The sequence below is a fragment of the Trichomonas vaginalis genome, chromosome IV, assembly GCF_026262505.1.
Source record: "Trichomonas vaginalis G3 chromosome IV, whole genome shotgun sequence".
Taxonomy (NCBI): Eukaryota; Parabasalia; order Trichomonadida; family Trichomonadidae; genus Trichomonas; species Trichomonas vaginalis.
The window spans coordinates 20,024,460-20,050,198 of record NC_067206.1 but is presented as its reverse complement, the minus strand read 5'-3'; the positions used below and the strand labels follow the sequence as shown (position 1 = coordinate 20,050,198).

The following is a 25,739-nucleotide window of genomic DNA, read 5'->3' as shown; positions in this document are numbered from 1 at the left end:
TTTAAGCTATCTTATTTTTTTGAACTTTTATTCAAATCTTTGGTCGCAAGAAGAATTGCATGATAAATAAAACATTTAATCAAAGCCAATTTTATTTTTCATATTCAAATGGACTGAGTGTTAACATTTAACATTTTTTGCTATTTGTCGTCAAAAATTAGGCGTAAAGCAAAAATTGATATTTCATATGGTTTTATGATAGATAAGCATTATATTCCCACTCATTATATTCGTAAATTTTGAGGTTTATCCTTCGCTTTTAAGATCATTGAATTTGATTTTTATATAAAATAGTTATATATTAGAAAATAATATGAGTTTATGTGATATTATTTTTCAGAAGATTTTGTGTTCTTCTTCAAAATTTTATTTTTTTTATTAAAAAGAATCTTTACAAAATATACATTTACTTTAATTAATATTTAAAAACGTGCTCTATCAAAAGTTCCAAAAATTCAATATTTTAGCTTTTCTGAAGTGTCACTTTTGATGAATTTCTGTTTACAACAAATTAAAAATATTTAAGATTTATGTTCGAATTGAAAAGCAAAATGATATTTTTTTTAATTGGAAAACGTTAATATCTGATATTTTGAAGTTTTTAATATTTGTTAGTATCTTAAATTATTGAATGCATACGTTTTTTATGTTCTCAATTTTAAAAAAATTGTGAAGAATTTAGTTTTTTGGAGATGGATGTTTAATATTTGTGAGTGAGAATGCAAGCAGGAGTTTGGTACTTTAAGGCTAGGTTGAGATAGATTTCCCATTATATTATCTGTGAATATATTGTTTGAAATTCAAGATATAAAAATTATTATCAAAAAATTTTATATTTTTAAATACAATAGGGTGGAAGTATAGTACGATGAGATAGCAATGATATATTTTATAATGGGAGGTAATCTGAAGATAAGTAGCAATTTTATGCGATTTTGGCTAAGAACTGGAGGTGTGAGTACTATAGCATGAATAGTATCTACACCCTTTTTCTATGGCGCCGAAAAATTTTTGGTGAAATGCGACGACATTTCACCAAAAATTTTCGGCGCCATATAGAGAACTATAGTCTGCGAGGTACTGATTCTATCTATGTACCTCGCAGACCATAGTTCTCAGCAAAATGGCTAAAAATTTCGGAAATTCGAAATAATTTTTTTTGAGAAAAAATTAACCGTTTAACATTGCCAAAAATCTAAAAAATCACAATTTTTTTAAATTGATAACCTCAAACGTTTCCAATCAATAATTTGAGAGTCTATATGATAATGTAAAAGTTAAAATTCAAGTATTTAAGTATTTCTTTAAAATATTAAGTTTTTTATTTTTCCAATAAAATTCTAATATCAAATATTTTTATTTAACGATTAATTTTATTTATATTTTTATAGTTTTTTTTAAGAAAAAATATTGTTAGGGTTTTATGGATTTTCAATTAATATACAAGATAATTCATGAATTTATATATTTCCAAGTTTTTAAGGATGCAACACTTTACATTTGTAAACTGTCAAAAATGAAGTCACGCTATTTTTCATGCATTACAGATGTCAATTTTGAACTCGTTTGTTGTGCAGGAAAATTCGGTTCACTTCACTTCTGACAAAAGTGATATGTTTACATGACAAAAATAGTTTACATGGCAAAATATATAGGGTATTTTTTTAAAAGTAGTTATCTTTATATATAAAAATAAAACTTTTGATATATTTGAGTAAATGATTTATTAATTTATTTATTTATTTTTTTATCTCATGCCGAAATGGCTCACTAAAAAAGTGACATTTTTGGCGCCAATAATTTGATTTTTCTGATTCTTTCTATTTAGATATATTTATTTAATATTCATATTCCTTTATATTGCCTCATATTATTTCCCATTTTTAATCATATTATACAAATCTTTAATAATTTTTAATGTTTTGAGCTTCAAAATCTTGTTCTAACTATTTTCATTCATATATCCTAGAAAAAAATTAAAAAGTTTTTTAGAAATAAAAATGTTTGTATGTAAAGTATTGAAAATATTCTAGATGAGAAGACATTCTCCAGAAGAGATTGATATTGATTGGCTTTGTGAAGCCATCACAAAATCAAATAATGGAGTTAAGTTAACTGATATTTGCGCGAAAGCTAAAATAAATCATGAAGGCAGAGTTATATATAATCATACTATCTTAAAGTATTCCTAGAAATTTCCAAAATTAACCGAAATATAACTGTACAGAATTACTATTTTCGAGATAAAATTCATATGGAAATACTAATTCATAACGCTTTATGTTATATAAAATTTAATTTATAAAAATTTCAAAATAAATCAAATTTAACACAATGAATATAACTGCAATCGAGGTTTTTGACGATTGATTCTTACGAGAAGTTTTCCAAACTTTGAGTTAATGTCTTGACATTAACTCAAAGTTTGGAAGTCTAATAAGGGGAATTGTAGGCTATGAGGTACTGATTATATATTAGTGCCTCATAGCCTGCAATTCCATTAGAAATCGGAGAAACTTTGTCCGCATAACTTATGATGCGGACAAAGTTTCTCCCATTTCTACTTAGAATGAAAGGGCAAGAGGTATATAGGTACACTATATATCTCTTGCCCTTTCCTTCTTACCTAAAGACTTCCAATCTTATTTTTTTTCCAATTTTTCCCCTAAATTTAAATCTTATATAATATAAATAAAATGCATAATATCAATCACAAAAATTAATGTTTATTTTTTTAATTAAAATTGCCGCACAATTTAAGGTTTTCTGTCACTTTTTTGTTAGCCATTTCGGTACGAAACAATTTATTTATTTTTTTAAAATCAAATCATATCTATATATATATAATAGTGAAATAGAACGCGAGATAATTATTGATTATTAAATTGTAGACAAGGATAAAAGTTTAGATAAATTAATAAAATTAGTGTGGAATCAGACAAATTTCGGGTTGTTTGGGAAGGAATTGTTGGCTCTGATGTACTGTTTCATGATCACTACATCATAGCCAACAATTCCTTATACAAAGTTCAAAAACTTGGGTGCAATCAGAACTGATTGCACCCAAGTTTTTGAACTTTCCATTAACAATTGTTCAATCACATTTATACAACCCAAATCTATACCAATCATACTCTTATTCATACATCATATTTTAAAAACTTTTTTGCAATATGATGTTATTGCAACATTTTTTTTCTTTTCTACTTCCAATTAGTACCTTAAAAACATTAGACACAATCACTGGCTCATATGCTCCTATTCTGAATCTAACACTATGCAAATTTATACAATTTCTCCACAAATCTTACATTCATTTTAATTTCAACGACCATTATTACCAAAAGAATCTTACCTTCCCCTACAAAATCTAACTATCTATCAATTTAAAAAATGTTACAAAATATTAAATGAATTTTTTCTATACGTAATTTAAAGTTCTTAAACTCTCAGCATCAGAATATCCTTACATAGCTTAGCTATATATCGTATTACTTTATGAATAAAAAAATTATTTAAATTATAATAAAATGTTAATTCGTATTTTTACTTTATTTTTAGTTACGAGGCTGTATTCGAACTCAGGATTTGGGTTTAAGTCCTTTGTCCATTTAGGACCCTGGTCCCAAATTGATTTTGGAGTAGGTTTTCCACCGAAAAGATCTTTAAGAGCTGTATGAACCCATACTGTGTTGTATTCTTCTATTGCGTGAGGTAAAAATTCTCTTATTTCGATAAAATCTGGGCGAGCCGAAAAGATTGTTTGCCAAAAACGTTGTATTTTACCATTTAACTGTGGTGTGTAAGGTTCTGTCCGATGGTGTTGAATGCCATTTACTTGAAGAACGTTTGTGAAGTCCTTTCCTGTAAATTTGCATTCATTATCTGTCAAAAGTTCGTATTGAATAATTTTGATAGAGTCGATAGCATTTTGTAAAGCTTTTGAAGTTGATTTCATTGTTTTATCGGGAAGAATTTCGTAATAAATACAAAAACTAGATCTGTCATCGATAAAGGCAATTAAATGATAAGTATGCTTGTACCATTTGTCTCTTCTTTGAAGCTTTTTAAATCAGTATGCCATTGCTGATTTACGTATTGGGAAACATACTGATTTGGATGTGTTTCGTACCGAAATGGCTAACAAAAAAGTGACAGAAAACCTTAAATTGTGCGGCAATTTTAATTAAAAAAATAAACATTAATTTTTGTGATTGATATTATGCATTTTATTTATATTATATAAGATTTAAATTTAGGGGAAAAATTGGAAAAAAAATAAGATTGGAAGTCTTTAGGTAAGAAGGAAAGGGCAAGAGATATATAGTGTACCTATATACCTCTTGCCCTTTCATTCTAAGTAGAAATGGGAGAAACTTTGTCCGCATCATAAGTTATGCGGACAAAGTTTCTCCGATTTCTAATGGGAATTGCAGGCTATGAGGCACTAATATATAATCAGTACCTCATAGCCTACAATTCCCCTTATTAGACTTCCAAACTTTGAGTTAATGTCAAGACATTAACTCAAAGTTTGGAAAACTTCTCGTAAGAATCAATCGTCAAAAACCTCGATTGCAGTTATTTCATTGTGTTAAATTTGATTTATTTTGAAATTTTTATTAAATTAAATTTATAAACATAAAGCGTTATGAATTAGTATTTCCATATGAATTTTATCTCGAAAATAGTAATTCTGTACAGTTATATTTCGGTTAATTTTGGAAATTTCTAGGAATACTTTAAGATAGTATGATTATATATAACTCTGCCTTCATGATTTATTTTAGCTTTCGCGCAAATATCAGTTAACTTAACTCCATTATTTGATTTTGTGATGGCTTCACAAAGCCAATCAATATCAATCTCTTCTGGAGAATGTCTTCTCATCTAGAATATTTTCAATACTTTACATACAAACATTTTTATTTCTAAAAAACTTTTTAATTTTTTTCTAGGATATATGAATGAAAATAGTTAGAACAAGATTTTGAAGCTCAAAACATTAAAAATTATTAAAGATTTGTATAATATGATTAAAAATGGGAAATAATATGAGGCAATATAAAGGAATATGAATATTAAATAAATATATCTAAATAGAAAGAATCAGAAAAATCAAATTATTGGCGCCAAAATGTCACTTTTTTAGTGAGCCATTTCGGTATGAGATACATACTGATTTGGATGTTCATCAATTTTTTCTGGATCTCGCCGAAATTTGAAAAGATTCTCTTTTTCGTATAATTTAAGCATATCGTGAAATGAAACTGTGTCATCATGTATGTAACTCTCCAAAACTTTTTATAACCTAGATTGTACATAGTTTTTATTTCGTGAATGGTTGGTAACAAATCTGTTCTAAGAGGAGTTTCTGGTCTTCCGAGCTTTTTTGGATTTAAACCAAGTTCTTGCCATTTTAATAATATTTTTTTCTACCTATGTGCAAATCTTTTGCAACTTGGTCTGCTGTCTTTTTGCCAATAGAATATTCAAGATATGCCGTAATATAAATCTGATTTTCATTTGGCAGATCCACTTCTTGTCTTTCCATTTTTTTGAATCAATTTATACAAATAAACTTATAAAACACAAAATTATTATTTTAAAATATAATTCTTAGATAATACATCCGATATGTAAAGTGTCAAATATGAATTGAACCGAATTTTCATGCATTACAAATTTTGAACTCGTTGAAAGTTATATTGTTGATCCAAATTATAAAACTATCAATTTCTTACTCACAAAGAACAAAAACGGTCAACTAAATACTGATGCAATCACAGATGTTGAAAGATTAGTTGGTTTCAGAGTTTGTCCATATTGCAAAGAAGAAATTTACAGTCTAATTGATGACCCTGAAAGAAAGAATCAAGCAAGGTTTTGGAAACATTGAGAGAACTGTAAGATGAATGGTGGTAAGTTGATTCAAGATGTACAATTACAACCGACTCAACAACCTTACGCACCACATATCACTATCACGTACGGAAATGGTTCCCCAAAAAGTGACAATTTGCGCGGGAATTTTTTAATGGATTTTGACGAAAAATTCTGATGTAATATTATTTATTAAACTATTTAATTTTTTTATTATCAAATTTTTATAATTTTTCTCAATTTTTTTGAAATGAGACTATTATTTTTAATATTTTTTATAAAAAATCAAAAATGCTGAATACACAGACTTAGCGAGTGAATTGTTGCCTTGAAGGCACTGAATGTGGTTCATTGTCTGCAAGGAAACAATTCACTCGCTGAAAATTGTAAATTTTCTTGCAATTGTTCGCAATTACAAGAAGTTTTCATAAGTTCAGCGAAGTAATTGAAGTAACATGGAAACAGAATATAGTGCTGTGGTCGCAAGACATCAATTCCTTAGCTGAATGGTTAAAAATTTGGTTCAATTGTTGACATTGTACCCAATTTTTAGCCATTTTGGCTAGGAATTGGAGGGTGTGAGTACTATTGTACGTAATAGTATCTCACATCCTCCAATTCTTCCTATGACGAGAAACAAAAAATACGATCGTTGAATCATTTGATTTGAAAAGAAATTATATTTTTTTCACATTGTGTGAAAAAATGTATAAATTAATTTTTTATTTAATTTTTATTATTAAAATTTAAGTATTCAAATTTTCGCGCCAAAAAATAAGGTTTTCTGTCACTTTTTCGAGAACCATTTCCGTGTGCCCCCACCACATATCACAAAACAAAAAATATATCAATTCTTACTAGCTTATGGATTACAAAATTACTATAAATCAACGAAACATTACATTACCTTTGACTTTGAAACTTTAGAGACAACAGAGGAGAAATCAATAACAAAATCAACTACTTTAAATGCTGTATTAAAACCTTTCATAGACTCAAGTGTGTGTGGAGATATTAAAAAGAACTTTTGTTATGCTATTGATGAAAATTTCATTATAAATTGGATTGATAGGTTATTTGAAAAAGCAAAAGAAGTAAAAGAATTAAATATGAATCAATATGAAGAAGTTTTTAGTAAATTTGTTCTGTACGGAAAAGGTTCCTTAGAAAAAGTGACAAAAAGTGGCACTTACTCTTATTTTTCGCGGCAAAATTGGAAAGGCTTTTTAATAAATTATTTATAATATGTGAGGGATTATATTAATTTTTATTCATTAAATAATTAAAAAAGGTTCATTTGGGGGAAAAAGAATTCAAAATGATTGTTTTAGATGTGTTTTATTTGGAATTGAAGGGTGAGAGGTATATAGTATGACTATATGCCTCTTACCCTTCAATTCCAACTCTAAATAGGAGAAACTTTGTTTGGATTTTATCTTATGCAAGCAAAGTTGCTCCCATTTAGAGGGGGAATGGGAGCCTACCAGGCACTGATACATAATCAGTGCATTGTAGGCTTCCATTCCCTCGAGAAAGTTCGAAAACTTGGTTGCAATTGCATCTGATTGCGACCAAGTTTTCGAACTTTCTGGTAAGACTTGAAGGGTGAGAGGTATATAGTATGCCTATATACCTCCCACCCTTCAATTCTATCAATTTTATTTATTTTATTTAAATGTTAAATTTAAATGTAAAAACTTAGATTTTTTTGATTTAATATTAAATATACATTTATAATGATATATCTTTTTATAAAATAATGATTTTATTACTTTTTAAATTTGGCGCCAAATGTCACTTTTTCTAAGGAACCTTTTCCGTATGATATAAGTTTTTAGTAAATTGAAAACAATTGAACAAGAAGAAAAAATTATAAAACTACTTGAAGACGAATATTCAAATGTAAATGTGATTGGATTTAATTCAAGCAAGTTTGATTTGAATTTAATCTTAAGAGCGTTTAATACTGCACGATGGAAGATTTTGTCAATGCTTGGCTCTTCTTCGCAGTATAAACAAATCACAGTTCATAAGAAAGAGTATCCGAATTTGAGATTCATTGATATCAGAAACTTTGTTGCAGGTGGTACATTAGATCGATTTACTCAAGACTTTGGTGATAATGTTAAAATATAATAAACGAAAAAAGGGGATTTGACGCAATCAAATCCCACTCACAAAAAGTGGACTTTACATGTCAAATTTTAACTGCATGTAAGGTCCACTTTTATGAGTTTTAGGAAGGAATTAGAGGCCTTGAGTTATTGACATTTCATCAGTATCGCATAGCCTCCAATTCCTTCGCAAAATGGGAGAAACTTTGTCCGAATAGTTTAAAATTCGGACAAAATTTCTCCCATTTTAAGAAGGAATTGCAGTGTAATAGGTACATATTCATACTATGTACTTCTTACCCTGCAATTCCTATCAGAAAGTTCCAAAACTTAGGGTTAATGTCTTGCAATTAACCCAAAGCCTTCCAAGTCAAAAATCTAAAGCTATGCTGTAATGCACAATTAATGCAGAAAAGGTTTTAACTGATTATGGTAGAATTATGACATTAAAAGCAAAGGCAGTTATAAATTTTCAAAAATTCTTTATTAAACAAAGTAATATTTCCAAGATTGGAAATGGTTCTGAGCAAGCTGAAGAAGGAATTAAATCTTTTATACCTTCCAGTTGGGTCGGGTCTCCATCATATTGGCGGAATGTTTCAAAACAAGCTTTTACCCTTTCTCTCGAATATGGAACCCCGACTGTTTTTATTACCTTAACTGAAAATCCTAATTGGATTGAGTTGGTTTGTTCCAATCCAAATAGTAAATTTAACAATTCGTCTTTGCTTGCAAGAATTTTTAAAATAAGGAAATCAGCTGTAATTGATTACATTAAGAAAACAAAGCTTTTCGGTGAAGACAAAGCGATACTGTGGAGAGTTGAGTATCAAATGAGGGGCCTCCCTCATTGCCACATATTATTGTGGACTGACTTTGACATAGAAGATCGCGCTAAAATAGATAAAGTTATTTCATGTGATTTACCTGAAAATATAGATGTAATGCATGAAAAATAGCGTGACTTCATTTTTGACAGTTTACAAATGTAAAGTGTTGCGTCCTTAAAAACTTGGAAATATATAAATTCATGAATTATCTTGTATATTAATTGAAAATCCATAAAACCCTAACAATATTTTTTCTTAAAAAACTATAAAAATATAAATAAAATTAATCGTTAAATAAAAATATTTGATATTAGAATTTTATTGGAAAAATAAAAAAAAATATTTTAAAGAAAATACTTAAATACTTGAATGTTTTAACTTTTACATTATCATATAGACTCTCATATTATTAGCCATTTTGGCTGAGAACTATGGTCTGCGAGGTACATAGATAGAATCAGTACCTCGCAGACTATAGTTCTCTATATGGCGCCGAAAATTTTTGGTGAAATGTCGTCGCATTTCACCAAAAATTTTTCGGCGCCATAGGAAGAATTGGAGGGTGTGAGATACTATTACATGCTATAGTACTCACACCCTCCAACTCCCAATCAAAATCGCATAAAATTTGCTACTTATCTTCAGATTACCTCCCATTATAAAATATATCATTGCTATCTCATCGTACTATATTTCCACCCTATTGTATTTAAAAATATAAAATTTTTTGATAATATATTTTTATATCTTGAATTTTCAAACAATATATTCACAGATAATATAATGGGAAATCTATCTCAACCTAGCCTTAAAGTACCAAACTCCTGCTTGCATTCTCACTCACAAATATTAAACATCCATCTCCAAAAAACTAAATTCTTCACAATTTTTTTAAAATTGAGAACATAAAAAATGTATGCATTCAATAATTTAAGATACTAACAAATATTAAAAACTTCAAAATATCAGATATTAACGTTTTTCAATTAAAAAATATCATTTTGCTTTTCAATTCGAACATAAATCTTAAATATTTTTAATTAATATCTGATTTACAGCATTATTATCCATTTATAAATCTGACAAATAAATGACAAAACCATCATAAATAGTGTCACTTTTTGTCAAAAGTGAAGTCACGCTATTTTTCATGCACAACACTTTATATTTTCTTGCAAAGGATTTCCTTCTTTCTTATACTTTAACCTTAACTCAAACAACTTCTTTACTTCATCTCTTATTCTAATATCTCTGTTTCCATCGTAATAGTATCCTTGCAACACTTCACATTTGACACCTTGATATTTTATGAGGTCTTGTAATGTTATATGGTCAACATACATTAAACAGCAAGTGTTTGAACTTCTGGGAACGTTAAGTTCTGGATTTAGTTCAGGGTCAGAAACTATTAAAGGAAAGTGTCTATGTATTCCAATCTCTGTTATCTTAATGAGAACAAAGAAGCCGGACATAAACTTTTCACCAATGGGTTCCTTTTGGTCGTCATCGAATAAATGTCTCATGAGATACTCTGTGCTTAACATTTCTTTCTTCAATACTTTCGGTATACCTTCTAAAGTATAAAGTCTTGCTATAGCTGAAGGGTATAATGAAACAGCGTCGAAATCAGCAATGAGTTTCTTTTCGCTCTTTTGTTTCATGTTATCTGACAGCATACATCTTCCACCTTGAATACAGCGTGAAATAAATTCTCTTGGTTTATTTGAGAGGTCATATAAATTTCCATTCGGGATGTACACTCTGTTCTCAAATAATTTGTTAGCTATAGAACAAATACTAACGTAGTCATAAACGTTTAAATCAAATTCTTTCAATATGTCATTGCGGAACTTAACAAAACCTTCTCTTAAAATTCTTACATCTTGTTTGCAATAAAATGTGCTATACTTTTCTAAGTCGAAGTGGTTCTCATCTATTCTGCAACCTTTGATGGAATTTATGTTTTTCATGAATGTATCTGCATCCCGGATAAACTTACATGCTTCAGAAATGACACCAGTTCTGTTGTCATTTGCTAACAAAACACTGCTGTAGTAGTTGTATGGAAATACTTCTTTCGGTCCTGTTTGTAAGTTAAACATAGCAGGAAATAGTTTAAGCTTCTTATTTATAACACTGTAAGAGTCTTTTATAATAATTGCCCTTCCTTTATATAAGCCAGTTATTTGCATTGTTCGTGAACCTTTAATGATGGGAGTTCCTTTCACTTCTGTCATGTGTCTTAAGATGAAGTTTATATCATAACTGAGGTTATGAAAATATATTAAACTCTTGTCAGGAAGTCGTTCCAAAAATTCTGTTGCACAGTTCTGACCCCAAATGCTTTCACTCACTGAACCATCTTCACTGTCATAACAGATGTTAAAAGCTTTATGAAAGCCGTCTGTGCTACACTCAAAGTCAGCAAAGAAAACGTGCTCAGGAATGAACTTGCACTTATTTTTATTTACTTCTTTTGACTCTGCTTTCTTCTTCAGTTGTACACAATACTTTGGAGCATATGACAAGTCTTTAAATGGTGCAAGGTTCTGTTTATATAAGTCAGTAGTATATGTGAAAAGTTCTCCATAAGAAATAGGTTCGAAATATTTGCACTCCCACAATGTTTTCATAACATCCCATAACGGTGTTGTTCTATCATAACGAACTACATATTTATCTTCTCTCTTTGTATAAATCTTCATCTGTTTCTCAATGTTCATTCCACCACAAGCTTTGCGAATTTCTATATAGTTGCGAATGAAATATGTTGTCATTGGTAATCTTTCATTTAGCATGTAGTGGTCTTCAACAAGAAGTAAGTCAATAGTTCTAACAGTTTTACATTCTTTTGGTATGTATCTCTTTATTTCATTATGTCTTGAGTCATTGAAATAACCAATGGTAACATTAAATGCTATACCTGTTGCGTCAGAAATTTCTTGTACTTTACTTTGAGGAAAGTCTCTAACACGAATGACTTCTCTCATGTGGTCAATAGTTTCTTCATCTACTCCAGCCTGAATGCAAGCATAAACGAAACAATTGTCTTCTGTCATAAGTGTTGCAGTTCTTTTGTTCAGTTCATTGAAGATTTGGTAGCGTTCAAGATTTATAGGTAATGTGCAAAGATACTTCCAGAACTGACCGCTTCTCTTCTTATAAAACTTCTTATCACCATTATCTTTCCAAAAGCTTTCTATAAGTGCTGGGTTTCCTGTTTGCTTAAGAGCTTCCAAAATGGCTTTCTGGTCATTTGTCAGTGTGCTTTCATCTCTATAGGGTCTCTTTTTTGGTTTGCCTTTCTTTACATCTGACATCGTTAAGCCTTCATATTCTGTTAAATCATACATCTTTATTTCGGTAAGATTCTTTATGTTTGTCAAGAAGAAGTCATAGTGCATTTCAACAATACCTGCAGCATTTGCTTCTATCTCTGATATAAAGTTCTCCTTCAAGAGCTGATGTAGTAATGTTCCAATATTATTGAGGTTTAACGTAGAACATTCATACTTTCCACTAAGTTTATAACATACCATCCATCTCTGTTGTGAGTTTATTTTAATTTTCTCTAAGAGTCTCATGAAAACCTTACCGAAATGTTTGTGTAAGTAGTCTCTGTTTGGTTCATCTAAAGCTTCGATGTTAAAGTCAATGAGTCTATTGCCTGACTTCACATTTCTCTTCCTATTCTCTTCATCTTTCTTTAACCATCTCTCACCTTCTTTTGGTTTGTCGTCAATGGAACGAATGACATCGTTAGCTTTGCGAACTTGTTCTATAGCGCTCTTAAACATCTCTCTTCTCTGTTGTTTCAGTGTGTCGTCTCTTCTTCTTGTTTCACCAACGTTTGCATTTGTTATGTCAAACATTTCTCTTCTTACTTCATGAGGTACTGAACGTCTATGATATAAGTCAATAGCAATGTCATTTAAAGGAAATGCTCTTCCATGGACTTCGTCCTCGCCGCGTTGCGGCTTTATGAACTCATGAATTCTATCATAACTTATTGCACCATTTTAGTCATTGAGGATGTCAGCGAGTGATTTTTTGTTTGTTGCGTAATGCTTTGCAACATCTATATTAGCTTCTGTAAGAAGTTGTTTTATTTCCGAGTGTTTTAACTTAGACAACTTCCGGTACATCTTTAGGAGGAAATAAAAAAAATATTTTTTTGAAAAATTAGATTAGATTTTTTTAAGTTATTTTTCAAAATAATTTAATATTTTTATTTTAATGAAACACATGCAAGATTGCAAGTTCTTTTCATACAATGCTCTCGCTACTGCCATCAAGAATGAGTTCAATAATGCTTCAAATGTTAATGTTATCTTTAACAAGAAGTTTGTGAAAGAATCTAAGTTTGGTCAGTATGTCAGACCATTAGCTATCGTCATTGACCGCAAACGTTATACTTCACAAGAGTTAGCAGTAGTTTTGAAACAAAAGAGTTTCTTCGTGAATGTCAAAGATACTCATTATACTGTCATAAAGAACTCTAACATTGACTTCTTCAGTATTGCTTTAAATCTTTCCGAACAGAAAGAATATAAGAAGGGTGAAACAAATGTGAAATATTATCCTTCATCTCTGAAGACAATAACGAACAAAGATGTTATACAGAAATTCTTACCAAAGGTTGAAGAAGCTTCTATTGACATTGACGAAGGAAGTGAAATGGTTGAAGAAATAGACCCTGAAGCTATTTAAGCAAAAATATTTTTTTGGTTAGTCTTCATATCGATATTTTACAACAATTCCCCAATGTATAAACTTTTCATACGCTTTTTCATAAGCTTTATATACCTTCAGAAATTTTGCATAATCTTTAGAAGCATTTAGATATTGTTTAAATGCTTTGTATGTCTTCAGAAATTTTGCATAATCTTTTACATGTTGTTCGTTCTCTTCTTCTGTCATGAGTTCCGAATATTCTAAATTCATGTTCTTTCATATGAGATAAAATTTTATAAAAAAATAAAATTAGCTTAGATTTTTTTATTCTTCCTCTTTGAAGTTGTCGAAATATTCTGTTATTTTTTCCTTCAGTAATGGTAAGTCTTCTTTGAATGTAAGTATTGTGCAACCTTTGATGTCATAGTGTGTTTGAGGAAGAGTATTTTTGACAATTTCCTTTATTTGTTCATTCGGAGTCATTGAAATCGGTAAGTTTTCACGATAGAACCAGTTTCTGTCAGATTTATATATTTTAGCTAAGTCATAAAAGCTCTTGTTGTTTCTTCTGACTAAATGCAACATAACCATATCTTTATCTTCTTCTTTCTCCAACTCTTCAGTATAAATCATATACTTATAACTCTTTTCCTTTCCTTTTGGTACCGAACGTGGTATTCTTTTCTGTATGCTTTTGTCTTTGGATTCAATGACTTCATCTTTTGCATGAAGTTTCTTTTCCATCTCTCCACGTTCTGCTTTATATAGTTCATCTAACATCATGAAAATATAACAAGCATAACGAGGTGAAGCCCAGATTGCTACAGCGTTTACTAAAAGTCTATGAACATAATAACCTTTCAAACCAGGAGCCAAATTCTTGCGATTTTCATACGGAATCTCTTCTCTCGGTTTTCCGAGGGAAGCAATCATATGAGGAAATTCTTCTAAAAGTTCTTTTGTCTGTTGGTTTTCAAACCAATGATATGCTTGCTTTGTAGAACGAAGAGCGTTCATTATACTTTGCATTTGGTACATGTCATCTTTGACTGAACGAATGAGACGTAACTGTTTGTTATACTGTATGTACTCGTATTCTTCATTTATGGCTTCATGAACGATAGCAGTTGTTGTGTTCTCTGATGTTGACATTACTGTCTTTACATACAAGATAAAAATTTTGTTAGAAAAAAATTAGCGTTATTTTCTGACTTTCACAAAAGACCAAAAATAAACGCTTTACATGTATTTTTCAGCAACTTCGTCAAATAATTTTATAGCTTTATCTATCTCATCTACTTCAAACGTTTCTTTACCTTTCGTGGGAGCACCATACATTTTCTCAAAAACTTCAAGCAGTTCTGTTTCAGCAGCTCTCATATCATTAACAAACACAACCTTGACTCTATTGACTGTAGAGTCATATCTTTGAGTTATATTATATGTCCTTCCTATCTTATATCTTTTTGTGTTGAAGTCCTTCGGTTTCTGAACAATGTAAAGTAAGCCTTCACTGCAACGTTCCGTATCGAATGAACCATATGTTATGAAGTTATATCCAACAACTGGGTCTAACCATAACAAAACTATTGGTATAAGACTTTTGTCTATAAGATATGCTCTTGTTCCATGAAATGCTACTGATATCATAAGCTCAGGATTTCTTGTCAAAATTTTCTGAGTTGAAGCATTTCTAACCCAGTCGTTTGTTTTCTTTCCAGATGGAGATATAATGTCTGACAAAGAATATTTGTTGTATTTCTTTGAGTATCTTACGTTTAAATCACCAATTCTAACCACTTTGGTGTCATTGTCTATCTTTCTAACTGTTTCAAACTCAATGTTTGACATTACTGTCTTTACATACAAAATAAAAATTTTTCTTAGAAAAAAATTAGCGTTATTTTTCTAACTAATGAAATTCATGAAATTTGGTCATTTTTCAGCAAAAATAAATGGTACCATTAATAATACATGACTGTTCTCATTCATGTCTGATTTACATCTAATGAAAAAGTTTAGAAGAATTTTCTTATTATTTCTGGCTTATTTTTGTCTTTCCAGTACTCCCGCTCTAATGGTCCCAGATGTGTTGGCTTTGACTCTCTCAAGTTCTTAGATGGTATAACATCTTCAACGCCTCCTTCATATCTTACTTTATAAGTGTCATCGTTTATGTTGTAGTCAAGTATTTCAATAACCACTCCTCGCTTTGCTTCGTCAATGGTTTCAGCAAGTTTGCCATTACTACTTTCGACTAATTTGTGACGAGGGTAAAACGCAATAGAGTCGTCAGCAGCTTTTATAAGATATCCATTACCTTGCGTAGAGTCTACGATATAATAGTTTCTACTTAACCTTAAACGTTTCTTTGTCAACGGTTTGTCGTCAGGAACTACACGAACTTTTGTACCAGGAATGAGGGTAAATTGTGTTGAATTTCTGATATTTTGTGTTGGCTTTGTTTCTTTTGTATATACTTTTCTTCTTGTTGTTGTGTCATTGAATTTGGTGTATGTCCTGTTGTGAATGTGTTGAGGAATTGTAAACTTCGATGAAATGTTTCATTGTTTCTTCGGTAAAGTCTCGCTCTTGTTTAAATCTCTGAGCGTTCTTATGAAGCGGTTTATGATGCCGAGTATGTTATGGTTATGGTCTTCAGTAGTGTAGTGAGTTATGTTATGCTTAATGAGAACATCTGTGATTTCATTGCTGAGGTATGCACTGTCTTGGTCTGATGTTTAAAGTACTTGGGCTATGTTCTGCTACAAACTTTTGTAAAACTCTTAACACTTCACGAGTTCCTTTATTTTTCATTGGATATGCATATGCTTTACGAGTGTTAACATTAATGAAGATGAGGAATGGTTTATGTCCTCCTTTTCTGCTTTGAATGAGAGTGTCAAATTGGTATGCGTCAGGAGCGTTGGAGTAAATTGGTAAAAAGTAGTCGTAAGGGTTTATTTTTGTTTGATGTACAACATTTTTGTCAAAGAACCTTTTCACTTCAGCTCTGTTAGTAAATCCCCAACTCTTTGCAGCTTCATTGAACTTCTTAAATGACCTCCATGGATGTTGTTCGAATACTTCTTTCAAGCTCATTTATGTAAAGTTAAAGATTTTATTCAAGGCTCAAGCGCGTTCATTGAACGCGGTACCATGCGAATATAGTCACAAATGGTGGCATATAATCTGCACCCGAGCCTGTTGGATTTGTTGTGAAAGTGTGTGAATGATTTCCTGCGGTTCCACAGAAAATACCTGCGCTTGAATCTACTGGGTCACTTGAAATATCATATCTATGCATTCCCTGTCTATCCGAACCTGCTGCAAGATTTGTATAACCTCTTTTTGTTATTGAATGTGAATGACTACCTGTTGTGTTTGTCGTTCCTGTATGAGTGTGCGGTGGAAGGTTTGCTTCTTTAATTTTCTTCGAACCTCCTGTTTGCTTTGAATATCTAGCACAGTATAAGAATTTGTCTACAATCTGCTTCCATTCACCAAAACCCAGAACTGTTGCTGGATTTGTTGAGTTCATTGACGTATAAATAGAGCCTGTAGGATATAATGTTTGAAGTATTTCAGTCTTCATTGTTTGAAGCTCTGTTTTGTCAGCTTTCTTATCATATAAATCTTGAGCAGTGAATTTAATATTATTTTCATCCTTCATGACATAAACATTTTTACATCTAATGTTTTTCTTTGTTGTTATGTTTTCATTCGATGTTAAACCTTGTGGAAAGTTAGGAGGTTTACAATATAATGCATCCCCATCAGTTCCGTCAACCGTTCCTTCAATACTTTCTATAGCAACAGTTGAGAAGGAGTTATGTGTATGTTCTTTATCTGCTTTTTTATCTAACATTGCTGGTAGTTCATATGTTTCAAAGTTTCTGACATGACCTTCAATGTTCATACATTTGTTATTTAAGGAGTTTAGTGTATCTTTTACGCTTGTACTTGGATTCTCTAAAGGTGCACTTGAACCAAGGGTATAGTTCAATATTATGTCGTCTGCTCTAACAGTAGTGAAGGATTCATGTGTATGGTTCTTGTCAGCTTTACTATTTAATGTAGCTTGAAGTTCATTTATATCGGAGATATTGTGTTTATGAGATTTCAAAACTTTGTTCGTTGCGTCAAGTTCATCTTTGTCTGCTTTACTTTTAATAGCATCTTCAAAAGTTATTTTTGCCTTAACCCTCAAAGTAAATCTTGGTTCAACTAATACGCCGTTAACAAAGAAGTATGAAGCATAAATTTCATCGTTATAACCAAATGCTTCTGGTGCTTTACCTGTGTCATACTGTACAGTACAGCTTATGTCATAACCTTTAGCACGAATGTATTTATATCTTCTTTCATTAACATCTTCAGTGCTTATTTGTTCATCCTGTGTTAAATATCCATGGTAGTCCGTTATAATCTGTTCGTCTGAAGTTATATAATGAACGTGGTTCTTGACTTTATCACTCAGAGCTAAAAGCTCATTTTTGTCTGCTTTTTCGGCTAATTTCTCATTAACATCATTCACTTCTAATTCAACTCTTCCGCCAGAACTCTTATTATCATTAATCTTTTTCATTAATTCAGTAATTACGTCATAAAGACTATATTCTGTTTTCGGTTTTGTAAATAATGAGTCAAAATTTCTTTTCATCATTACATCGCTGACATTAATGATATCACCAATTCCTTTTTCATTTATTCTCTTCATTAATTCTGCAATAATGACGAATATATAATCTGTTAATTTATTCTCTTCATCGATGGTTATAGAATGTTTTGAAATTGAATCATTAATTCCTCTAAATAAATCAATAACTTCAGGATACACGGTTTTAATGTCTCGAATAACCCGACCAGTATCCTGTTGTTCATGTTCTTCGTTCCCGTCGTTACGTGGTTTTATATCTCTAACCATCATCAACGCAGCCATAACCGGAGGTTTTGTTGCTACCTGTTCGAAAATCTGACCGTTATGTATGGGAGTATATAAGAATTTCCGAAAAAGTGACACTCAAAAAGTGACACTTTCAATAGGGAGTAACACTTAAAAAGTGACAATTTAAAATTCACAATAAATAAAAATAATAAATTTTTTAGTCTATTAAATTATTCTTTTCTTTGAAATCCTCTAAAAATTCTTCGAAATGTTCTAAAATATAATCTGGAGAATTATAACAAAATTCATTAATTTCTTACATATACGTATCTAACAATTCATTTGGAATTTCAAACGATCTTAAATATGTAATTGAATTTGTATCTTCTCATTTATTTGAGAAAGTTTTTCTTCAGCATTTTCCAATAAAAATCTTAATGGATTCAAATTGGCTTCTTGATTCTGAACAAAATTTAATACTTGGTATAAACGTGATTGAACTTCTCTTTTCAATTTTGTTTTATAATCTGTCAATCGAGGCTCGCGAATTCTAATTGAAGGAATAAAAACCTGTTTGAAGTAAATCGTTTTTAATACGATAAAAGTAATTGGGTGCAACTTCTTCTAAAAGGATTTTTGACAAAAACATCAATTCTTTGATTTTTAACGCAGCCAAAATCGTGATATTTTATCTTTTTAAATAAAGATTCAGAAACGTTATTCACAACGGTTAATTCATTTGGTCTGGCAGCAGCTATCCACATCATAGCCAACAATTCCTTATACAAAATTCAAAAACTTGGGTGCAATCAGTTCTGATTGCACCCAAGTTTTTGAACTTTCTTGAGGGAATTAAAGGGTGAGAGATTTATAGTCTATCTATATATCTCCCACCCTCTAATTCCCTCTCTGACAGCGGGAAACTTTGTCTGAATGTTAAACTATTCAGACAAAGTTTCCCACTGTTTGCGAAGGAATTGTTGGCTATGATGTACTGATTCATGATCAGTGCATCATAGCCAACAATTCCTTATATAAAGTTCAAAAACTTGGGTGCAATCAGAACTGATTTCACACAAGTTTTTGAACTTTCTTGAGGGAATGGAAGAGTAAGAGGTATACATTATGAATATATACCTCTTACCCTTCCATTCCCTCTCTGACAGCGGGAAACTTTGTCTGAATGTTAAACTATTCAGACAAAGTTTCCCGCTGTCAGCGAAAGAATTGTTCCATCTGGTGCATAGAGTGTGAATCTATGCACCAAATGGAGCAAGTCCCTCGCGAAATTGCCCAAACTTGCGTCGCATTTCAAAGATTGTGACCCAAATTTTGGCGATTTCTAGTAGAGATGGAGTATTTTGAGTCACTGACCTATATGCAGTGGCTCAAAGGGCTCCATCTCTACTTTGAAGCAAGGAAACTTTCCTCGAAATTTTGATAATTTGAAGAAAGTTTTCAAGCAATTAACAAAGGATTACTCGCTATGAGGTAAAAATTCTAGATTTTCACCTCATAGCGAGAGCTTCCCTTTCATTGCTTGAAAACTTTCCCCAGCTTCAAAATTGGGGAAAGGGCTGTAAAGTCGACTCCGATACCAGCAGGTACCAGAGTATTTAAAAGAGAAGCCCTCGTACGAGTTTCTATGAAGACCTTCTCATTCAAGAAGATCTTAATAGAAAATCGTACGAGGGCATTGGAAACTCGCGTCTGGTACATGTTGGTACCAGAGTGTTTGAGATTTGAAGACTCTGGTACTAACATGTACCAGAATTTATGATGAATTTAAGATGGACCATTATAAAATGGTAGCGGTTTGTTTCAAAAAATTTTAGATGAGATTTGCATAGATATAGATTATATGATTTCTACATATGAAAAATAATATATAAAAATATAATTTTGAGATAATTATGTAAATAATATTTTAAATATTTGAATTTGAGGTATAATTTTATAGTAAAATATATTATAAAGAGTATTTATATAAATATTGTAAAATAATATAAGTAATAAAAATTGAGACCCCTCCCTGTTTTTGATGTTTTGTCACTTTTTCGGTAATTCTTATTGTTTCGTTATGTATGGTATATCTAAATAATTTCTTTGTGTTTGTTAAAACATTTGAAACAAGTCTTTTAAAACCATCTACAAAATTTCCTGTTTCACCTAATGTTCTTGCAGCATTTACAAGCTCACCCATTCCCGCTTTTGACCCCAAAAACGTCCATATTGCATTTATTTCACTTTGTATAGTTGTCCATTCAGCGAAACTAACACCCGCATTCGCTAAGCTGAAAATGAAATTCAGTGGATCGAACTTAATTCCACCTTCTTTTTCAATTTCAACGAACTCACTAACATGAGATTTTAAGTATTCTTTCGTTAAAATTGTTTTCCCCGATGTTATGTCATTAACGAAACTATCACCGTCAAAAGTTAACGAATTCAATTTTGTCGTTGATGCTTTTATTTCATACACCGCTTTATCGATAGTTTTTGGCTCACCTTCTTTAGAAGCATATGAAACATTAATGAATGAATTATATGTATTTGTGAATGAGTTAAAATCAATGATTTTCATTAATGACGCCTTTAATGATTCATTTACTGTCGAATCCCTTAAAGTAATTAATGAACTGTCATTTATGAAAGGTACACTGCAAACCGTCGAGTTTGGATCAAATGCTGTAGTTGGTGCAGGAATATTAATGATATAAGTCATTAAATCATTAAGTGACGTAAATAATGTTGTCGTTTTTGATTTAATTTCTTTAGCATCTGTTATATATGGTAATTTTATTTCTGTAGTTTCTGAATTAAAGATATTCGCTAAAATGTTTTGTAAACTGTTTTGAACAGCTGTGTAAACCGTTGAATCCGGAACTCTTACGATTTCACCGTCCTTAATAAAAGGCATTGCACATGGTGTAGTGCTTGGGTCAAATCTTTTTGGGTTATGATTCAACATATATTCTAATGCTTCATAAACAGACCTATATACGGTTGTATTATCTTTTTCAATAATTTCACCGTCCTTTATAAACGGCATAGTACATGGAGTTAAAATAGGGTCAAACTTTTCATAGTCCTTCCATGTTATGTATTTCTCAGTATTTCCATCAGTGATAACAATATATTTGTCAGTAAGTGTGAGAGAGTATTGACCAAAATATAAACGTTTAGCTCTGTCAGCTTCATACGCATATGCAGCTATACTCATATTTTAATGAGAATAAAATGTTGTTCTATTTGCAAAGTACAGACCCAAACGAATACGGGACAGTAAAGCTACAAACAAACTTAGGTCTACAGAATGAGGCGCTTGCATTCAGAATGGTTGACTTCAATACTATCGCTTCATTCGTTATAACAGATGAAACAGATTTCATGGAGATTGAAATAGATGGAAAGAAGCACGAAATAAGATTTCACAATAATGTAGAATATAAGATGGAAACATTAGCTGGAGTGTTAAATGCTCTCATAAATACTACAATAAACAAGGATAACGAAGAAAACTTAATGAATGTTAAACTTATTGCAGGAGTTTTGAAGTTCAGTTATGCGAAGGAGTTTAAGATAACACGAATGAGTCATAGAGTACAACTTCTTTTGGGTGCATACCATATGACATTTCCTTTGAAAAGTGTTGACAAAACGATTGAGATGAAATCTGTTCCATACGTATGTTATGATAATTGTTTGTACATTGAGTCTAAAATAGCTAATGTCACAGGCATTTCAGGAGTTAATAGTAAAGGTTCAGTAGAATATAAATCCTTCTGTTATGCAGTCAATTCAATGTTCATTCCAAACGTTCCTGTCATAGCAACTCATTTAGGTAAATGGGTTCGCATTAGTCCTCATAATTTGAAAGACATGCAATTCAGACTTGTTGACTTTCAAGGAGAGCCTGTAGAACTGAAGGCACCGGTGCGAATGACTGTTGAAGTTGACTTTTTAGAAAATATTAAATGCAACAGCTTACAAGAGAACTCAGAGCTAAAAATATAAAGTATGAATGTTATGTATTAGGTCATGAACTTTGGTTGTTGCTGTTTGATGAAACAAATGAGTTAGTTATGTCAGTCAAGAGAACAGAAAAATATTGTGTTAGTGAAAACTGCACCAAGTCAATAAGATTAGGTTTGCATTATGAAGATGAGTTCGATACTGTTGAAGAAGTTTTGGATAGATATTACAAATTGCTAACTTGAAATTTTTTTTGACTGACGGCGCAAAGCGCCAAGATGGGCTCAAAGAGCCCTCCTGACTGCTTTAATTTACTAAAACATATTTCAAACAAAGTTTATATTCTGTTGAAAGTTTTGTATACTCGTTCTAATATTTATACTTAAACTCAACTCCTGTAGTTCCTGGTGTTTCAATGATGCGGATGTTACCTATTTTCATGAATAGTGGAGTTTGACCACAGCATTCGATTTCAGGGTCGAGATAGTCAATGACACATTGTTTCCCTGTTATTCGTGAGATAACATTTTCAAGGTCCTCCTTTGTTAGAATTATTTGGTTCTTGCTTATAAGATTTGTCAAAAGCTTCTTATCGTCTTTGAGTAAGATAGTTTGGTATAACTGAAGAAGGTAATGGTCTACGTTATCTGAAGGATTTGTTTGAACATTTGTGTAAGGGTTGTCGTTGGCTTCTCTTGAAAGAATTTGGTCCAGTGGTGGATACTCTAACTTAACATCTGATGTAGCGTTAGCGTTTGAAGCTGTGTTTAAATTCACGGATCTCAGCTCTGGTTCTGGTTCTTTCAAACACTCTGAACTATAGTTCTTTATGACAATATTGTTTGTCGTTCGTGAGTCAACATTTGATGTTGGTTCAATTGGAACATTAACGGCACCAGCTAAGATGGATTTGCTTCTCATTTCATATAGAATAAAAACCTTTTATATGTATGAAATGAACAATATACTCGACAAGGGTTTGAATGTAAAGCTAACGAATGAAAATATTGTTGAATTCACTGAGACAGGAGCTGTGTATAAAGATGTAGAACTACTGAACAAAAGAGCTAAGGGAAGAAGCAGGAACATGAACAAAGGGTGGAAGCCTATAAAAATTTATGTCAATGATGGTTCAGGAGGTTCAAACATAAAGTATGCAGAAAGTTATAGAGTTTATGCTCTCAAATGTGAAAAGCCTTCATTTAAGAACAGCTATTCTAACGCATATCCTCAAAAGCTAACGGATGGGGAAGTGGATGATATGAATGACAGCAAAAATATTAACAGAAATGGCGACAGAGATGCATGGAATTTGTTTACCATCAGTCAATTGAAGGTTAAACTTTAAAACAATGTTGGTCTTTCCCATGGAATATTTTTGACTTTAATGGTATTAGTCATGATATGAATCTCAAGGTATGAACGAGGAGAGATGAGAGACTTATATGCTTCCCAAATTTCTTCAAAAGGTAATGTTATACCTGACTGTTTCCAAATGAGTTCAATATCATAACGTGAGAAACCTTGAAAGATAACGAAGTCAGTTATGAGACGTTTTATGTTTAAAGCAAGAAAACGCCATGTTTGCATAAGTATTGCTACAGTTAAATGGTAATGTCTGACTTTAGTTATGATGTTAGCTAATGGTGAGTCTGGTTTTGACACTAAACCTTTTCCGGCGAAGTCGTCACAAACGAGCAGAGTGTTTGAAGGATACTTTTTGAAGGGGTATTTTGAAAGTTTTGACAGAATGTAGTTTGTAAGTCGTTTCATATCGTAAACTCCTGAGTATTGACGTAAGTGGTGTTTGTCAATAATTCTTTCCATCTCCTCAGAAGTCTTTTGCATTCCTGACTGTATAAATTCAACGATGGCATAATATTTTCTCTTACGTCGAATGTAACGTTGAAGAAATTCAATGAGTTCACTGTCTGGAACTTTAACGACAGAGGCTTGAACTTTTGACATAAATGTTTTCGCTGTTGAATCCATAGAGTCTGAAGTTGCTGATATAATGATTTGGTCATAGTAAGAGTCGTTTCCTAAACGCTCTGTTATGAGTATATGACGAATGAGGTTAAATGTCTTACCTGAACCCATCTTTCCACAATAGAAATAAACACCATTTGAACAGAACTCATAGTCCTTACTGAAAGGAAGAATGAGAGAAGAGTTAAGTTTGTCTGTAGTTTCATTCATGTCTTCATCTACGTCATGTATTAAATGCTTCATTTTATCTCCATTAAAAATGCAAGTCAGAAATATTCAGAACATAGCACCGAGTCTAACTGACAAGAGTATAAAGATATACTATGAACACGTTATGATGAAACCTACCAAAATTCAAGAAAGTCAGTATACTTATGAATATCCAAGACACTGGGTAGAAGTATGTAGGAGGTGAGAAAGCTATTGAAATCAGACAGGTTCGAAGTATTCCAGCAGGAAGAACAATATTATTGAAGAACTTTAATGTTTTGAGGTATATATGATGAAACAAAGAAGCAAGATAGTTTTCCTGTTGCTGTGTATGTGAACTTAGATACAGGAGATGACATGAAAGTTTTTAATACAAAGCTTCAAACGGTAGTGAGAGAACAACTGACTGCGGAAGGACATCCATTACCTTCAGAAGTTACCATAGCATATAATTTTGAAACAAACTCAATAGATTTTAAAGTCATCTCTGCAAAGAAGTCAGGTTTTACATTTAATGAAGCAGATGTATATTCGAATGAAAACTTCAAAGCTATTGCATGGTTAGATAATGACGATTGCTTTAAGAAAATATTTAAATACAGTGACTCAACGATGTCAATAGATGACCTTCGTGAATGTTACCATCGACGTTTACAGTAGAAGGTTCAGCAGGATTGCTTACAACATTGTCAATTGGTGGTATTTGGTCTCGTGAGAACATTGTTATAAAATCCAGTATAAGTGAATTTGCTGAAGAATCTATATTATGTCTTTCAAACTACATGTATTCGCCGCCGAAGCATTATAGTATAACAAACTTTGTCAGTAAGTTTAACATAAGACTTGTCGAACCTTCTTCAATGAAAGATGTTGTGCTACCCAAAGACGGAAAGGATGGACTCATTATTGAAATGATTTTAATAGCATATTAAATGAGCTTGTTCTTGAAGGTCATTCATGATGAAATAACTGTTGTAGAAGATGTTAGCAATTGTTCAGACATTTTATTGAGAATAGATGAGATAAGAAAGAAGTTAGATAGACCGCAAAGCGGTGAGGGCGAAGCCCGTGAGAACGTTTATGCTTCATTGACTTTCTCCAGTAACGAGAACTTTTATGAGATAATATTGAAGAGAGATGATTTTAATATGGTGTAAATGGTAGCTTGGGCAGCTT

At 31.5% G+C, this 25,739-nt stretch overlaps 9 protein-coding genes and 1 pseudogene across 10 annotated transcripts, besides 14 other annotated features; 3 read left to right on the top strand and 7 right to left on the bottom strand.

The window, feature by feature from the left end:
• The first annotated feature begins 471 nt into the window (after positions 1 to 471).
• Positions 472 to 509: a mobile genetic element.
• Positions 472 to 509: a terminal%2Cinverted (terminal inverted repeat of Banshee-A3 transposon ID:TVAGG3_0132670).
• A 1,907-nt stretch (positions 510 to 2,416) lies between these two features.
• Positions 2,417 to 2,622: a mobile genetic element.
• Positions 2,623 to 2,934: 312 nt separating this feature from the next.
• Positions 2,935 to 3,095: a mobile genetic element.
• Positions 3,096 to 3,515: 420 nt separating this feature from the next.
• Positions 3,516 to 3,560: a mobile genetic element.
• Positions 3,516 to 3,560: a terminal%2Cinverted (terminal inverted repeat of LTR141 transposon ID:TVAGG3_0132640).
• Positions 3,561 to 4,302: 742 nt separating this feature from the next.
• Positions 4,303 to 4,509: a mobile genetic element.
• A 1,062-nt stretch (positions 4,510 to 5,571) lies between these two features.
• Positions 5,572 to 5,616: a mobile genetic element.
• Positions 5,572 to 5,616: a terminal%2Cinverted (terminal inverted repeat of LTR141 transposon ID:TVAGG3_0132620).
• A 2,403-nt stretch (positions 5,617 to 8,019) lies between these two features.
• Positions 8,020 to 8,358: a mobile genetic element.
• Positions 8,359 to 9,987: 1,629 nt separating this feature from the next.
• Positions 9,988 to 25,739: part of a mobile genetic element that runs on past the window's edge.
• Positions 10,311 to 10,929, bottom strand: TVAGG3_0132600 (organellar and viral DNA polymerase type B; the record flags this gene model as incomplete). The annotated part of the gene is made up of 1 exon (XM_051224003.1): positions 10,311 to 10,929. A coding segment is annotated over one exon (619 nt), but the record flags the coding sequence as incomplete, so codon positions are not given.
• On the bottom strand, positions 11,031 to 12,231 carry TVAGG3_0132590 (organellar and viral DNA polymerase type B; the record flags this gene model as incomplete). Its single annotated transcript, XM_051224002.1, has 1 exon — positions 11,031 to 12,231. A coding segment is annotated over one exon (1,201 nt), but the record flags the coding sequence as incomplete, so codon positions are not given.
• Positions 13,064 to 13,537, top strand: TVAGG3_0132580 (uncharacterized protein; the record flags this gene model as incomplete). Its single annotated transcript, XM_051224001.1, has 1 exon — positions 13,064 to 13,537. One exon carries the CDS (start codon positions 13,064 to 13,066, stop codon positions 13,535 to 13,537), a length of 474 nt encoding a protein of 157 aa, XP_051108987.1.
• TVAGG3_0132570 (KilA, N-terminal/APSES-type HTH, DNA-binding family) lies at positions 14,012 to 14,653 on the bottom strand (the record flags this gene model as incomplete). Its single annotated transcript, XM_051224000.1, has 1 exon — positions 14,012 to 14,653. A coding segment is annotated over one exon (642 nt), but the record flags the coding sequence as incomplete, so codon positions are not given.
• On the bottom strand, positions 14,810 to 15,352 carry TVAGG3_0132560 (organellar and viral DNA polymerase type B; the record flags this gene model as incomplete). The annotated part of the gene is made up of 1 exon (XM_051223999.1): positions 14,810 to 15,352. A coding segment is annotated over one exon (543 nt), but the record flags the coding sequence as incomplete, so codon positions are not given.
• On the bottom strand, positions 16,644 to 17,420 carry TVAGG3_0132550 (phage tail repeat-like family; the record flags this gene model as incomplete). Its single annotated transcript, XM_051223998.1, has 1 exon — positions 16,644 to 17,420. The coding sequence occupies one exon, from the start codon at positions 17,418 to 17,420 to the stop codon at positions 16,644 to 16,646; it is 777 nt and encodes a 258-aa protein (XP_051108984.1).
• Positions 18,494 to 18,523: a terminal%2Cinverted (terminal inverted repeat of MuDR-2B_TvMULE3 transposon ID:TVAGG3_0132540).
• Positions 18,494 to 20,466: a mobile genetic element.
• Positions 20,439 to 20,466: a terminal%2Cinverted (terminal inverted repeat of MuDR-2B_TvMULE3 transposon ID:TVAGG3_0132540).
• On the top strand, positions 21,630 to 22,398 carry TVAGG3_0132530 (uncharacterized protein; the record flags this gene model as incomplete). Its single annotated transcript, XM_051223997.1, has 1 exon — positions 21,630 to 22,398. A coding segment is annotated over one exon (769 nt), but the record flags the coding sequence as incomplete, so codon positions are not given.
• On the bottom strand, positions 22,734 to 23,285 carry TVAGG3_0132520 (uncharacterized protein; the record flags this gene model as incomplete). Its single annotated transcript, XM_051223996.1, has 1 exon — positions 22,734 to 23,285. One exon carries the CDS (start codon positions 23,283 to 23,285, stop codon positions 22,734 to 22,736), a length of 552 nt encoding a protein of 183 aa, XP_051108982.1.
• On the bottom strand, positions 23,709 to 24,563 carry TVAGG3_0132510 (protein of unknown function, DUF4106 family; the record flags this gene model as incomplete). Its single annotated transcript, XM_051223995.1, has 1 exon — positions 23,709 to 24,563. One exon carries the CDS (start codon positions 24,561 to 24,563, stop codon positions 23,709 to 23,711), a length of 855 nt encoding a protein of 284 aa, XP_051108981.1.
• TVAGG3_0132500 lies at positions 24,773 to 25,495 on the top strand (annotated as a pseudogene). The gene has a single exon. A coding segment is annotated over exon 1 (723 nt).